Genomic DNA, 17,347 nt, shown 5'->3' with positions numbered 1-17,347 from the left:
TGAAGATTCCTCAAAAATTAATAATAAATCTATCATTTGACCTAGCTATCTACTTCATATTTATCTGAAGAATATAAAATACTAATTTGAAAAGATGTATGCGCCCCCATGTTCACTGTAGCATTATTTACAATAGCCAAGATATAGAAACAACCTAAGGGACCATTAATAGCTGAAGGGATAAAGAAGATGTGGTATATTCATAAAATGGAATACCATTTAGCCATAAAAAAGACATCATGCCATCTGCTACAACGGATGGAGCATGAGGACATTATGCTCAACAAAATAAGTCATATGGAAAAAGACAAATACCATATGATTTCACTCATATGTAGAATCTAAAAAACAACAAAACAAGTGAACACAATGAAACAAAAACAAATTCACAGAGAACAGACCAGTGGTTACCAAAGGAGAAGGGAGTTATGGGGTGGGTGAAAGGGGTGAAGGGGGGACAATGTTATGGTGATGGCTGGGAACTAGACTAGACTTATGATCACTTTGTAGTGTATACAGATATCCAATTATAGAGCCATATGCCTGAAACTTATATAATAATAAAAAAGTAATCTGAAGAAATCTACAATATTATTTAATGACCAAAGCTTTTCTGGATGATAAGAACTATCAGTTATTGTACTACATTTTAGAATTTACATTTCTGTAGCAGTCATTCTATAGTTTGGTCCTAACAACAACCCTGCCAGATATATTTATCGATATCTTTACTTATAGATGAGAAAACCAAGGCTGAGAAAAGCTGCTCGAATTCCCCAAAGTAGTAAGTGATGTCCAGAATCAAGGCTCTGCTTCTACTCTATTGATTTTTTTGTAATATTATTTCACTGTTTATTAGTTACAAGGTAACTGCTGAAACCATAACTTGATAAGACTTGGCTCATCTAAAATATGCCTGATAAGACTATGTGCTTGAAAATTATTAATTCTCTAAATTTTGGGGGGAGGGGGAGCGAAAGATGTTTGGATTAAAAAGAATCAAGCTTCGCAAATTTTTTGGTAACTGATAAGAAAAGAATTACTATACTGCAAATCTTATCTTTTTCAAAAGAAAACGCTGCTAAGAATCTCAGATGTGTGCATATTAGAAGATAATCTGGACCTCCTGCTGTAAAGTTGAGGAAAATAAAAGATGTCTGTAGATTTAAATGAGGAACAAAAGACATGAATAAAGAGCATGCTGAGACAAGACAGATAACAGTACATAGATAGAAAACCTATCCATGTATGTGGTAAGATGTCCACCCAGGAGGCTGATTAACAATAGGATGTTACAGAATAGATCACACAGTTGATCCTTACACAACTATGGTATGAACTGCACGGGGCCACTTACCCTCAGATTTTTTTTCAATAAATATATATATATATATATTTTTTTTTAATTTATTTATTTTAGAGAGAAAACATGGGGGGGGCGCAGAGGGAGAGGGGGTCTTAAGCAGACTCCATGCTGAGCCATGAGCCATGTGATCTCATGACCTGGAGATCACAACCTGAGCTGAAACCAAGAGCTGGACGCTTAACTGACTGTGCCACCTAGGAGCCCCAAATACATATCTCATATTGTGATTAACAAGTAAAATAGAGGTTGCCAAATGCCTAGAAGTGAAGGAAAGGTGGAGGAAAGATATGGAGAAGGCTGGGACAGCAGGGCTCTTACCTATTCCTGGCATTCATCACCACACCACCCACCTGGGGGAAGCTCGGTTCGTTGAGGTCTTCAACTGAGAGGTGCAAAGGAACCGGCTCTGGGGAGGGATTCTTAACAAAGTGGCAGGGCCAGAAACTGGCCAGTGTTGTTCAAGGACCACAGAATGATAACCTGCCTCCCTGTAATAAGGGTTCCAGGAGAACTCGGGGCAGGATAGCACCAAGCAGAAACCTAGCCTGCAGGGGCGCCTGGGTGGCACAGCGGTTGAGCGTCTGCCTTCGGCTCAGGGCGTGATCCCAGCGTTATGGGAACGAGCCCCACATCAGGCTCTTCTGCTATGAGCCTGCTTCTTCCTCTCCCACTCCCCCTGCTTGTGTTCCTTCTCTCGCTGGCTGTCTCTATCTCTGTCGAATAAATAAATAAAATCTTAAAAAAAAAAAAAAAAGAAAGAAACCTAGCCTGCAGAGAGGAAAGCAGGGGAAGGGCGCTGTCCATAGTGCTGAAAATTCTTTGAGGCTGGGAACCAATACCCAAGGGGAACTGGCCTCTCAAGTCTTGCTAGTATTTCCCATAAGCAGAAACTGTATTAGAACCATGTAAACGGGGTCAGGTGAAGCAAGTGACCTAGAGAGAAGGTCTAAAGGTGCTCTGCCTTCACCGGTTCTTTGACCTCCCCTTAACTGTACCTGGAATGAGGTTTCCCACATTCCTGGGAAGAGGAGCACAAAGCGGGTGTCACCATCTTTGCTAACTTTGGGTAAGGAGGAGGTGATGTGTGGTGCCTCACTCTACTACTGTACAGTAACTGCATTTTTCTCTTATAATTTTCTTAATAAAATTTCCTTTTCTCTAGCTTACTTTATTGTAAAAATACAGTAAATACATGTAACACACAAACTGTGTTTATCAACTGTTCATGTTATTGGTAAAGCTTGTGGTCAACAGTAGGCTATTAGCAGTTAAGTTTTTAGGAAGTGAAAAGTTATACATGGATTTTCGACTGCACGGGAGGTTTGTGCCCCAACCTCTGTGTTGTGTAAGGGTCAACTGTACAGTGCTTGAGGGCTATCATTGTTTCTTTGTGTAACAGAGTATCAGGTCTTAGTCCTAGTAGACCCAATCTCCCCCTTTTAACTGCATATATTTTATAATGCCTATTCTATTCTGAAATGAAATTCACAGATGATAGAATCTACCTACACAAAAAATTTTTAAAAATACAATGTTCTGAACATAAAGAATACAAAGTAATTTATTTTTTAAAATATGAATTTCACTATACAAATGTTTGGAGACATAATAGTCAGATATATGTGACAATTTATGACAAGTAAGTTTGGATTTTAAAATAAGAATATCAGAAAGCACTTTGAACTAGTATAGGACAATAAAAGCCTAGGCGCAGACCAACACTAGAATGAAAAACAGTATTAAGATAGTAATGGACATAGGGAAGTAATCTTAACTGAAGTTAGAATATGCCAAGGTAAATAACAAAGTAATAAAAAGCAAGTACAATATAAATATAAATGAACCTGGTCTTATTTATTTCTAAGTGTACTGTCAAAATAATCCTCATGTTATGTCACGAGGCAGGGTAGGAAGAAAGTATCACAGAAAGCCCATCTGCCTATATTCTGTGAATGGTACAACAAGGAAGAGATGGATTAGATAAAAACAAACCAATAATGCAAGAGGCAATAAAGCAGTTGTGTAATAGACTGGAGATAGTTTTAGGATAAAACTGAAAAACTATGGTGATCCCTCAAAAAGGCAATAAGAAATATTATTAAAATAGTTACATTTAAAAAATTAAATGAGATCCCTGTACTTTATGTACCTTTACTAACTTAATAACTGAGATCTAAACAGGAATCTCAAATCCCCTGTTACGTAATTTCAGTCCATTTCATTGCATTGGCAGTAACAACACTATTGCACTGAAATTCTTTTCAGCTAAATATGCAAGTTGGAAATGCTGCAATTCTTACAGAGTGCAATGTGCAGAGTGAACAAATTACTCAATAATTTTGAGATGGTATCTTTATTTCACTTAGGTTTCCTCTTCATATCAACTGTGGTAGGCAAAATCTAAAGATGATTCCTTGTGATTCCTGTTTCTTGGTTATCCAAACACTAATCTAGGTACTGTAGTGTAGGGATTTTACAAAAGTAATTAAAGTCCCAAATCAAGTGACTTTAAGGTATGGAGATTGTATAGGCAGACCTGATCCAATAAGGTGAGCCCTATAAAAGCAGAGCTGATGGCAAAAGCAGGAAGCGACTTCCAGCTGACAACTAGCAAGGAAGTGGGACCTCAGACCTTCAAGTACAAGGCCTGGATTCTGCCTACAAGCTGAATGAGCTTAGAGGCAGATTCTTCCCTAGAGCCCACAGGTAAGAGCCAGCTTGACTGACACATTAATTTCAGTCTTGTGAGGCCCTATGTGGATAACCGAGCCAAGCTCAGCTTCTGACTTACACAAGCATGAGTTAATAAATGAATGTTATTTTAAAGACAAGCTGCTAAGTTTGTGATATCTTTATTATGCAGCAATAGAACACTAAGATAACAACTTCTAACTTAATAAGGTTTTGGTTTAATTTCTCATGAAAGTATTTTAATATCAATATGTACTACAAAATCGTCGATTTTTATTTATAGAATGGTTAGCCTGGGGGGATATACAAAAGTCAGGGCAGATGCAGGACAAACCTTTACTGAGTCGGACTCTCTCAAGTGCTGTAAGACATCGAGACACAGCAACTCCACCCGTTGTGGCAATTAAAACACTCTCACAAAAAAGTTTAGCAAATCTGAAGAGGAACTGGAACCCAAGCAGCTCTGGAGACCTCAGCTGTAGCTCATGGATTTAATATGACTGGGCTACAGTGGGCCCCAATCTCTTTCAATTCAAAATCCCAAATTCTTGGGAGAAAAATATCTGACCAGAGCAGTATGGGTCAGATGTGCACCCCTGGACCAGCCAGCTATGGCCTGAGAGGGAGTCAGGGACTAGAGATGCCCTTTCTATCAGGAAAGACAGGTCCAGCCGTGGAACTGGGAGAACTTCCAGGGAGGACAAACTCTCCTGAGCTGGGCAGCTCTAAGACACATCTACCACACTCATGTTATGGGAGGTCCAGAACTAACCTGAGTTATGTTTACCAGTATCTGGCTAGTTTTGAAAATTCTCGTACCATATGTATGTATGATTCCATTTTCTCTCAAAACATTGACTCCATGCATTTTCTTGTTTATGCTTATGGGTTTATTCCCCTCCCCTTAATGAATATGCAGCACTTAACGATTAGAGGGAAACACCTTTCCCCCCTCCTCTGGTTTCTGTGAGAAGAGTTTTCTCCCAAATATTTTTGGTCTTTTTCTGTTAATCACTTTATCCCAGGAAAGGAAGGATGACTCATCTGAACAGTAAATTTGAGAAGAATAAATAGGGAGTTCTCAACTCAGCTCTACCCTGGGGTTTTCACAAAGAACTCCAAGTTCTCTATTTACTCCATGCCACCCTGGCCATTGCTGCCTAAGGCAGGGTGGGTGGTGATCTAATTCTGGAGTTCAGTTCACAAACCCATTTAGTTTGCACACAAACACACAGCTTCCAGCTAGGCCTTTATCACTAATAAAGTTGATTTTTAGGATCCTTACACAATTCCTTTCAGTTATTTCTCAATGTTCAGAACATAAGCAAGAAAATGAGGCAATAAATATATTGGACTCCCTCAAAGACTCCAGTCCAAACTTGTTTTCAAAATCCTTTTATATCCATTTTAAAAGGAGAAAATAAGTGTAATTTCCTTAATTACCATTATTTTCTCTTTCTCATTTAATTTAACCTTTCTTGCTATATTCAGCTCTGTAATTCATTAATTCATTAACCTGCTTTATTTTCATAATCTGATAGTAAAATGCTTAACCGTTACTAACTTAAAACTGGGAAAAAACTAGGGGCACCTGGATGGCTCAGCTGGTTGTGTGTCTCTTGATTTCGGCTCAGGTCATGATCTTGGGGTGGTGGGATTGAGGCCCGTGTGGGGCTCTGCGTTGAACATAAAGTCTGCTTGGGATTCTCTCTCTTCCTCTCCCTCTCCCCCGGCTTGCTCGCTTGCTCTCTCTTTCTCTCTCTCTCTGAATAAATAAAATCTTAAGAAAAACCCCCACACACCCGGGAAAAACTTAAGGTAATCTAATCCAGTGTATTCACTGCAGAGAGTTTAAGACCATGTGGCAAAATCAAGCCTCACTACCCAGATTTCTTGTCTCCAGTATTCTTTTACACATACTGTGACACTTAAGTACAATTCTAATTTTACTTCTGTAACATTTCTGCCAGCTTTTCTATGATAATCATTTACCCATCAACTAATTCCACCAACGTGTTTGCCATGTTCCTCCTGCATGACAAATTGTGAACTCTGCCAGTTTCTCTTTGGCTTCTGCTATCAACTTTATCTTATGCTGTAACTGGGCGGTCTTGCTTTTCTTGTATGCTTGGTCATGGCAGACTGGTTTGTCCTCCAGTAAACTTGTCTTTCATAGCAACAGGTTGCTGAATTTTGTTTTTTAAACTGTTAACCATCACTATAACTTTTATTTTGAAAATAATGAGTCTATTTGTATAAACATTAGAAATGATGAGTTTGTGCTACACTCAGTCATCTTGTAGGTTTACTGTTATTGTTTCCTTTTTAACAACAGATGTAAAATTCTGTACTTTATTTTTGTTTTTCTTTTGTGTGTACTTCACTTTAAATCACAAGGTAATTTACCTAAGCTGCCTTTCTTCCTTTTTCAAAAAACATTTTAATCTTGTTTTTCTCAAGATTTTTGTTTCCTATTATATTATGTATTACATACTATATTTATTAGATCTTCTTTTTATTTCAGGATTCACAGAAATGATATACAAACACACACTAAAATATAGAGTAAGGGGGAGAACTTCCTTTTTATTTTCCCCCAAATATGACAACCCGCCATGAGGATAAGTACCAGTAGCAGTTTAATATATATCCTTCTACACCTCTTCCAATATCTGCAATTTGCTTTTTTTCTAATGATTTTTCCTAATCTAAAGACATCGGCATATTTTAGTAATTATTCTCATTATTTTCACCTTATGAATTAGGAAGTTAAACTCTGGAGTGACATAGAATTTATAATGTCTTCCTTGGCTTACTCTCCTTCCCACTTCATTCCACTCAGGTAAGATCTGAATTATCTTACGAAATTCCAAATGGACACCTTGCAATCTGAATCAGGCTCTAAAGACCTGCTGTCCAGTGCAGTGGCCACTACCCACATATACCTACTGAAATTTAAACTAAAAATAAATAAAACTTAAAACTCAGGTTTTTGAGGCATTTGGGTGGCTCAGTTGGTAAAGCCACCAACTGACTCTTGATCTAACCTCAGGTCTTGATCTCAGGGTTCTGAGTTCAAGCCCCATGTTGGAGCCTACTTAAACAAAACAAAACAAAAAACAAAACAGCTCAGTTTCTCAGTCCCACCAGCCCCATTTCAAGGGCTCAAGAACCACATGTGACTAGTGGCTGCTGTATCAAACTGCACAGATTCAGAACACTATCACTGCAGAATGTTCTACTGGACAATGCTAATCTAAATACTTGGTTAATTTTATTTATTTACATAAGAGTTAAAAACCCTTTGATAAGATTCTTTCACAGTTTCATTACTTTTTGTAAGTATTTCAAAATGTCTCCACCTGTAGGAAATTGCAAGGTTACCTAGGAACCTAAAGCTTTCTCCTAATTTCATGTGGATTTTTTATTCTTCAAAGTCTAAAGTCCTAGGCTGTTTTACTATTACATTTCAAGATCTCTTTTCTGCTTGAAATTGCTTATCTTTGTTTTGAGTTTAAAAATTTAACAAATAGGTGCCAGGGGCACCTGGGTGGCTCAGTCGTTAAGCGCCTGCCTTCGGCTCAGGGCGTGATCCTGGCGTTCTGGGATCAAGCCCCACATCAGGCTCCTCTGCTGAGACCCTGCTTCTTCCTTTCCCACTCCCCCTGCTTGTGTTCCCTCTCTCGCCGGCTGTCTGTCAAATAAATAAATAAAATCTTTAAAAAAAAAAAAATAGGTGCCAAAGAAGGGAGAGGATTTTTTTTTCTTGAAAAACAGCTCCAGTGTGTAACTCCATATACTCTCAATAACCATACTGAATTGGTCTTTCAGTTAAGTTTTCTAGAATTTTTCCTGATTATTTGAGTAATATGTTCTAACCTTTTCTGTTGCTGGTACCCTTACTTTTTGACAAGCTCTATAACCAAAATCCATTTTCTAGATACATCAGTTCTATTATATTATTAATAGTCTGTTGAATTTCATTACTTTCCCATATATTTTTTCTGTTGTTCAGATAATCATTCACACATTAGCTAGTCCACCAACACATAATATCTCTGATCCACTTTGCACTACGTATTCTGTAATGCTCTCCCAACAGCTACTCTGTAACTCTTTAATCTTAGACTGTAACTGGGAATTCTCACCTTTTCTTGTTCTTTAGTATTATCTATTTCTCTGAACTATAGCCTCCTTCCTGCCTTGTACTGATACCATCAATATTTTCATTTCATTAAAAAAAATTTCTGCCCGCTTCTTTCTACAGTCATTAGCTGTCTTACCTGTTTGAATGCCATATCAATTTTCTTCTATTTGCCTGAGTTGTCAAACAGTGAGGCTGTGTGGGTGGGTTCTGTTTCCCACAGGATCCCTCTTCCCTTCTAATGTTGTGACACTTATTAATTACACCAAGTTCTATTTCACCTCTGGTTTTCACATTGTTTTTGAACCTGGCTTGTCTGAGATCTGTTGTCCTTTCTGTTTGTGTTAGATATCCCCACTATGACTGCTCTGCTGGGTTTGCAGAAGTCTCTTTCAGAGGTCTGTTTTCTTAAAACAAGTCTTCATAATAAAGGTAGTCTAAAATGTACATAGAGCTTGTGTTTCAAAATTTCCTTTTTAGGATTATTATTATTGGGAAGTTTTCACAAGAAGGGAAAATATTACAGAGGGTGGTCATGTCCCCAGACAAGTACACAAAAGTAAACTTGACCAATGATGCCTAAAGCATACTATCGTATTAATGCCACAGAACTTAACCTCCTAGTATCTCTGTAGAAAAAAGTCATCTAGTATTTGAGGCAAACAGTTAGAAAAACTGGCAGGGAGACAAGATGGGAGTCCCCTCTTTTTTTTTTTTTTTTAAAGATTTTATTTATTTATTTGACAGAGAGAGAGAGACAGCCAGCGAGAGAGGGAACACAAGCAGGGGGAGTGGGAGAGGAAGAAGCAGGCTCCCAGCAGAGGAGCCCGACGCAGGGCTCGATCCCAGGACTCTGGGATCACGCCCTGAGCCAAAGGCAGATGCTTAACAACTGAGCCACCCAGGAGCCCCTGGGAGCCCCCTCTTTCTTAAGGACACCACAAGTTCTTAACATTTTGCCATATTTTAGAGAAATACTCAAAATCAGCTTCCTGATTATGTCATTAAAGGGTCTGAAGAGAGTTGTGAGGTGAGGCACAATGAGTCAGACCAGATTACAGAGACAGGGCTTGGAAAGTGGTAGTGGGGTAAGAAGATACAACAAAAGCTGTCTACTCTCCTCCACTGCCTCTCTGGAACCAGTTCTGCCACTGCAGACCCAGCTCTAGATCTACTCTAGGAAAAGATTACAAATAAGACTGGGGTGTTTCTCCCTTTCTTTTTGTAGGTGAGGGGGTTCTAAATGATAGAAAGATCTGGAAGAGAATGGGAAGGAAAGGGAATTCCTGTGATCCGGTAGGCATTCCCAGCTAGACATTGGTGGGTTAAGTGATATATATAGAGAGACATACATATGTTGAAGATGGTCTGTATCAGTCTCAACAATTAATGTCTTTGCAGAGCAGTCCTTAAACCACTGGAATCACACCGCCAATCACTGAGGCATATCCATTCATGAGCATTTGAAGTGTCTACAGTCTTATGTTAACTAAATCCAAATTCTCTCAGAAACAATTTTATTTTTATTTTTCTTTAAAGATTTATTTATTTATTTTAGAGAGACAGCGAGAGACAGAGGGAGAGAATCTCAAGTAGACTCCCCGCTGAGCATGGAGTCTGACCTAGGGCTCAATCCCATGACACTGAGACCATGACCTGAGCCAAAATCAAGAGTCGGACTCTCAACTGACTCAGCCATCCAGGTGCCCCTCTCAGAAAATTTTAAACTGTCATAATATAACATCAATCTACTAAATTCTAATCTTTTTTTTTTTCTTTTAAGATTTTACTTATTTCTCAGAGAGAGACAGAGAGAGAGAGCAAAAGAGAGAGAGCACATGCAGGGGGAGCAGCAGGCAGAGGGAGCAGCAGGCAGAGGGAGAAGCAGTCTCCTACGCCGAGCAAGAAGCCTGATGTGGGACTCAATCCCAGGACCCCAGGATTATGACCTGAGCCGAAGGCAGACGCTTAACCAACTGAACCACCCAGGCACCCCTACTAAATTCTAAATCTTTAACTCAATTCTAACAAAGCTGGAAAGATAATCTATCTTTAACAATGAGTATCACAGAAAAAAAAAAAAAAAGAAGGAGAAGAAGAAGAAAACTTATCCACAGCTCATTATAGATGAATTTTTTAAAAACTGAGATCTGATTTAGATACCACTAAATTCACCCATTTAAAGTGTACAAATCAGTGGTTTTTAGTATGTTTGCAAGGTTGTGCAATCATCATCACTAATTCCAGAATACTGTCATCACCTTAAGAAGAAATCCTGTTCCCATTAGCAGTCACTCCCCATTCTCTCCTCCCCACAGCTCCTGGCAACCACTAATCTACTTTCTGTCTCTATGGATTTGCCTCCCTGGACATTTCACATAAAATAGAATCATATAATGTGTAGTGCTTTGTGTCTGGCTTCTTTCACATAGCACAATGTTTTCAAGATTCAGCTTTGCCATAACATGTATTAGTAATTCATTAACTTTATGGTATAGAAATTAGTTCATCAATGAATGATATTTTAAAAATATATTTTTTGCTACCTATGTTAATTAGCTCTCAGGATTACTCAAGATTCAACTCAAGACACACCGTATTTATTCATACATTCACCTGTTGGCTTACAAGATTATCAGTATATTTTATTTTCTGTCATTTATAAATCATTTTGTATACTATGATGTTGGTTGTACTGTGCTTCAGTACTTGATAAATACTTACTGGGCTTTCCACCTAGCACCCCTTTTTCTAGAAGTTACCCTTCCAACTTCTATATGGTTAATGTGACCTTGCTCCTGTCTACCAAGTGACTGGCCCAGGAATGAGAACCTGATTCAAGATGGACAAATTAGGCCCTTCATTGGGAATGTGGAATTAGGAGTAGGATTCTATTTCCAACTAGTTGATCTCTTGCTTGCAGGAGTAAATTTCAGGTGCTTTTTGGCTACTACCATTTTTTGCCATGTAGACGAAGAAACCAAGAAAACCAGTGTGCAAGAAGAGAAGAAAGAATCAGAGACAAAGAAAGTGAGAACAGCAGAGGTAAGAGATGGAGCAGGAATCCCTGAGTTCCCTGCAGGCTGCATCCCTGTCCTTGGATTCCATGGGACATCCTATAAACTTATAATAAAGTCCCCTTACCATTCAAGTTGGTTAAGGAGGTTTCTGTAATCTCCAGCCAAGAGCCCTAGTATAATCATCTACCCAATAAGATTTTAAGCTCTTTATTAGCAAGGGCTCAACCTCCATAGTACACATTACAACAACTCGAATACATACTTAATCAAATTATCACCTGTGGAGTAACTTGTAAAATTATCTATAAAATACACTCAAGACATTCCCCAATGAGTATGTAAAAAAAAATTAGGATTTGTGTCCATGTTACAAAAAAGCTATATTATTGTATCACTGACTCAATATATTATCTTTCCACCCATTTTGCAAAACATTAATTTCCTCAAAAGTGGAATCACCTATTTTATTATACCACTCCATCCCATTTGCGCTTGCATGGTAAATGTTAAATCTTTTGAAAAGCATAGTGTTACATTTTCCCAAGAAAATTTGAAGTTTCTTGAAAACAACAAGTAATCTCTATTTGCTTTTTAAGCAAACTCCCACAAAACCTACTAACAAATAACATTCAGGGACGCCTGGGTGGCTCAGTCCATTAAATGTCTGACTTTGGCTCAGGTCATGATCTCAGGGTCCTGGAATCAAGCTCCTTGTCAGGTTCTGTGCTCAGCAGGGAGTCTGCTTATCCCTTTCCCTGTCCCTCTGCCCCTTCCCCAGCTCATGTCCTTGTGCTCTCTCTCAAATAAATAAATGTAATCTTAAAAAAAAAACACTCAGCATACAGAAATACAAGTAAGTAACCTCATTTATAGTGGTATACATATACAACGATGTGACACACACACACACACACACACAAAGAATATAACTCAGCCAAAAAAAAGAGATCTTGCCATCTGCAACAACATGGATGATTCTAGAGAGTACTATGCTAAGTGAAGTACGTCAGAGAAAGATGAATACCATATGATTTCACTCATATGTGGGATTTAAGAAACCATATGAACAAAGAAAAAAAAAGACAAATCAAAAAACATACTTTTATCTATAGAGAACAAACTGGTGGTTACCAGAAGGAAGGTGGGCGATGGAGGGGTGAAATAGATGATGGGGATTAAGAGCACACTTATCATGATGAGCATTAAGTAGTATACAGAATTGCTGAATTATTATACTGCACACCTGAGAATAATACAACATTGTATGTTAACTATATTAGAATTATAATTCAAAATAAAGCAAAAAAATGCAAAAAAGACAGAGAAAATAAAAATCAAAGACACAGAATGTTGGGAAATAAAAAACCCCGCAACAGACTCTTAAATGCAAAAAACAAACTGGTGGTAGCATGAGATGGGTGAAACAGATAAAGGAGATTAAAAGTACACTTATCTTGATGAGCACTGAGTAATGTATAGAACTGCTGAATCATTCTATTTCACTCCTGAAACTATTAACACTGTATGTTAATTATACTTCAATTAAAAAGAATATTGAGCATTCAGAGATACAAATGAATAACCTCCCTGGAATCATTCTCTCCTTTTCTCCTCCTGCAAACGAGATATATTGTCAAACATGAATAATTCCCAGAAGAATAACTAATCTGTAATTCAACAACACTGTGCACATGTAATTATTATACGATATAGGTTGCAGAGGCATGAAACCCTCTTTAACCGACAACTCAGGAGATGCAGTTTTCATAAGGCTGCTCTCTTGCCCCAGGCTGAGGGGTCTACTGCCACGACTGACAACTGCAAGGCTAATTCCCTGTTATTCTTGGGAGTCCTCACTTCATTTTGCAAAGTCCTTTTCCCAAAACCAAATCCAGGATTTGTCACCTAATTGGTTCTGAGTGGGGATAACAGAGATAAAACCAAAAATCCAAAATGTTTTCTTAAATCCCTGTTAAAAATTATATAGGGATAAATGGCTAATCCTTCAAAGTGTTAAGATTTGGTTCTTGAGTGGATTTTGTAAAACATATTAATGTCACTACCTTTCCTAAGACATATTGAAATTTAAAAAATTATACTTCTAATATTATAAAGGCTTACCGAGATAGAACCCCTTTAAATTACTGAAGAATTCCAATCGGGTGCAATTGCATACCCTGTCAAGCACTGGAGCAGTTTCTCATGGTCTTGGCCCCAAACTTGCTTCTCTATAGCTAGAGAAAATTGTGTTGGCCAAAGCTCTGAGAGGCAAAGTACTACTTACTATTGGCAGCTTCCAAAAAAAAAAAAAAAATTCAAAACTCTAAGTTTAACAAATGGCCCACACAAGGATTTGCTGAAGTTCCCTCAGACTCAAACTGTTAGGGCAGGAAGGGGCTTTGGAAATCTACTTTAGTCTAATTATTTCACAGATAAGAAGGGGTGGACAAGAGATAAATGACTTGCTCAAATTCACAAAATTGATAAAACCAGCATACTTAGAATATGGGTCCTCGATTCGCAGCTGGAAGCTCACCTCCCCATACCATCTGCCTAAAACGTGTATATATGGACAGTTTTGAAACCCCTGCTTCCTGAGAGGAAAACAAAAAAAGGAAAACTACAACTTTCTGTTTCAAATATGAACATGAGAGGTTAAAAGGTATTACATGTCATATCCTGGAGGTGAAAGGGAATATCCTTCCAAATGTCGCAATGGGCTTGCCCTGGACGCTAAGTGAAATGAAACTGAACACCAGATTTTTGCTGCAATCTGAAGGCTTTTTACCATTATGAACTATGGTAGCTATTGATTCTGTGTACCCAAAGCTACTCCATTCCTCCTTTTCCATTAACAAAGCCTATAGTCCCCTGGCCAGAGGATGGGCATATGTCCTAGGCCGGGCTCATCAACTATCTCACATCATAGGCAGGTGTGACTGGTCTAAGTAAGGCCAATCAGAAGCTTCCCTAGAACTGTGACACAGATGCTGAGAAAAAAAACTCGCCCCTTTCCTACCATGTGGAGAAGGCAGTCTGCAGTAGGAGAGCCTAAGACCAACATTCAAAGAGAAATAGACATAAACAGAGATGAGAGATGGAAAGAGTCTGGCAATGTCAAATGCTTGGGTCTCATTCCTGAGCTGGTTCCTTTGATTTGGTAAGCTAACACTTATCTTTATCGACTATAAAACCAGTAAATTCTTTTGGTCAAAATACTTCGAAGTGAATGTCTGTCACTTGCAACTCAAAAATGCTAACATATACTGACCCCAGGAAACAGGACTAGATATGTTGTTACTCTTAACGCAGGGAAACTAATGAACATTTATTTAAGAAAAGTTTTTTGATGCATGTAGACAGGCTCTACTGTTTCTTTCTTTCTTTTTTTTTTTTTTTAAAGATTTTATTTATTTGTTTGACAGAGAGAGAGGCAGCCAACGAGAGAAGGAACACAAGCAGGGGGAGTGGGAGAGGAAGAAGCAGGCTCCTAGCAGAGGAGCCTGATGTGGGACTTGATCCCAGGACCCCGGAATCACGCCCTGGGCCGAAAGCAGATGCTTAACGACTGAGCCACCCAGGCGTCCCCTCTACTGTTTCTTGTATCTACCATGTCTGACATCCTACACTCACCAGCTTCACTATTTCCATTATAAGCTGGCTGCTGAAAGTATCCGAGTTTGCTAACACTTCCCTAGGATTTCCCTAGAATTAAAAAATGATTTTCAATAGAAGCTGAGTGTAAAATATATTCCAGGTAATATAAATTAAATGAGATTTTACCTTATCTAGACTGTCAAAAAGATAATCTAGTCATCAACATTACAGTATACTATGAAGCAAGTTTTCAAATTTTTAACAATAGAAACCAATAAGAACAACAAACCTCAGGACCTACCTCCAGTAAGGCTCCAGTTTGGAAGAATTTCAAAGGCTTTTCAATGGAATAATAAAGGCTATGATAGCTACCCTTAGCCAGGTACGCTCTGACCAGACCAACTGCTATAACCAGCCACCTACGAGAAAGAGGAAAAAGAGTAATCAGGAAAAAAACAAAACAAAACAAAAAACGGTTAAGTAGGACTGGGGGCCACAGAAAATTTGGCGATAACTGCTAAAGGTGACTTCAAGAATCAGTAGCCCGGATTTATCAACTATGGCCCTCAAATGCCAAGCTGTAATGCACAGAAATGTTGCACCACCAACAGCACCCAACCAAGAGTGCTCTGCAAAAGCACAGTGGCACCTCACCCATCTGGAGCTCAGCTTTTTGGCAAACTTGCCTGTTGAGAACAAGGCCAAAACGAAGAGAATAAGCTAAATTGGTCCTTCAGCAGCTAAATTAAGTGCCAGAAAGTCTAAGACAAGAGAAAAAAGCTGTTAAAGGAAAATTTTAAATGGCCTGTGCAGTCAAAGGGTATGTAATAATAACAGGGTGGAGGAAAGATGTTTTAAACTGTTTTCACAAGTATCTCACAGAAACACACCCATACCCTACTCTTTTAAAACTGCGAATGAAATAAGAATAAAAGGTTGGGTTTATTTTTTTTTAAAGAAAAAAAAGATTTTTTTAGCTGAATTTCCCAAAATCAATTCAGTAAAAAAAAGGCCATATCAATACAAAACACAAAACAGGGAAACACTTAGGTATATCACTGTGAATGTTACATTTCTGCTTTGTCCTCAAAAATGAATTTCTCAGGCCCTGTAATTTTTTGTTAAGTTCCATAGTGAAACAAATGCACCTTTATTATTAAGGTATGTCTCCATGAAAGCAGTAATAGATTTACCTAAATAAATATACAATCCTAACTAGGCAATGGGATATATGGTCTATGTTATTTCCAGAAACTATCATACAAAGATATCAAATAAGAATTCATAAAAGAAATGAATTCCTTAATGGTGTAACTGTCCCAGCATTAGCAACTTCCAAAAAAAAAAAAAAAAAAAGACTACTTTCCTCTCAAAATCCCAATTTCTTTCTTGGCTTAAGACACCACTCCCCATCCTCCATCACCCAAGAATAAAGGCTTCTTTCCTTCTTTCCCAGGGTACTTTAAAATCTCTCTCCAGTCCAATGCTCGTGTTAATGGCCTTGCCTACAAGAATGTACATATAAATACTAATACAAACTCCTGAAATGTTCTTTTAAAAATCACTCTTTGACCAATTATGCAATAAAGAGAACTTGCATCTGTATTATTTCTCCACTGGCCTGTGAATCAAGAGAAATAGACTCTAGATTCAGATCTATTACCAACAAGTTCAGTGATCTCAAACTAGTCAACGTCACAACCTCTCTGAACCTAGGTTTCAACACCAGCCATTTCAAATGAAATAATCAAGTCTACAATCCTCCCTATATATATATATATATATATATATATATTTGTGTGAAAAATGCAAGGTGCTGAAATGCTAATATGACATCAGCCATTTGTGTTAAAAAGGGTGTATGTGTGTGTACACACTTGCTTTCATCAGCATCTGAAGCAATCACAAAATTAGCACCTTGAGGGAAGGGATCTGGATGGAAAGGAAGGGTGAGAGGGAAGAGTTTCACTGTATGCTCTTGGGTATATTTTGAATTATGCACCTGCCAATGTAGTACCTATTTTGAAAAGAAATAAAACTAGATGTTCACCATACAGTTCTTTAAACTTTTCTGCATCTTTGAAAATTTTCGTAATGTTAGGGAAAATCTTTTACAAATGAATACAATTTAAAAATACAGAACAGGGGCACCTGGCTGGCTCAGTCGGTAGAGCAAGAGACTACTGATCTCTGGGTTTTATGTCTGGGTCCCACACTGGGTGTACAGATTACTTAAAAATAAAATCTTTTAAAAAATACATAACAAATAGTCTGATCCTGTGATCCTCCGCACCAAAACTATGGGATCAAAGAACTGGAGGAACCCTGGAGATCACCCAATCCAAACTCTTTAGTTTTACAGATGAAAAACGGGAGGACAAGAAAAGCAACGTGATTTATCCAAGGTCACACAGATAGTGTCAGAACTAGAACAAAAAACCTGCTGTGACAAGGGATGAACTAAAATGAGGGAGAAACAAGAGGAGGTAAAACCTGTTTAGAGGGTCTGTTCTCCTCCTCCCCAATAAC

General features: G+C 38.2%; 1 protein-coding gene across 1 annotated transcript in view; it reads right to left on the bottom strand.

The window, feature by feature from the left end:
* HACD2 (3-hydroxyacyl-CoA dehydratase 2) overlaps window positions 1-17,347 on the bottom strand; it is a 110,488-nt gene that overhangs the window by 92,324 nt on the left and 817 nt on the right. Inside the window, exon 2 of the mRNA XM_026495034.3 lies at window positions 15,120-15,237. Within this exon, the coding sequence (XP_026350819.1) occupies window positions 15,120-15,237 (118 nt within the window). The remainder of the gene's footprint in view (window positions 1-15,119; window positions 15,238-17,347) is intronic.

The sequence above is a fragment of the Ursus arctos genome, unplaced genomic scaffold (assembly GCF_023065955.2).
Source record: "Ursus arctos isolate Adak ecotype North America unplaced genomic scaffold, UrsArc2.0 scaffold_4, whole genome shotgun sequence".
Classification (NCBI taxonomy): Eukaryota; Metazoa; Chordata; class Mammalia; order Carnivora; family Ursidae; genus Ursus; species Ursus arctos.
Note: the sequence above shows the minus strand (reverse complement) of the source record. Positions and strands in the feature narration are given on the sequence as shown.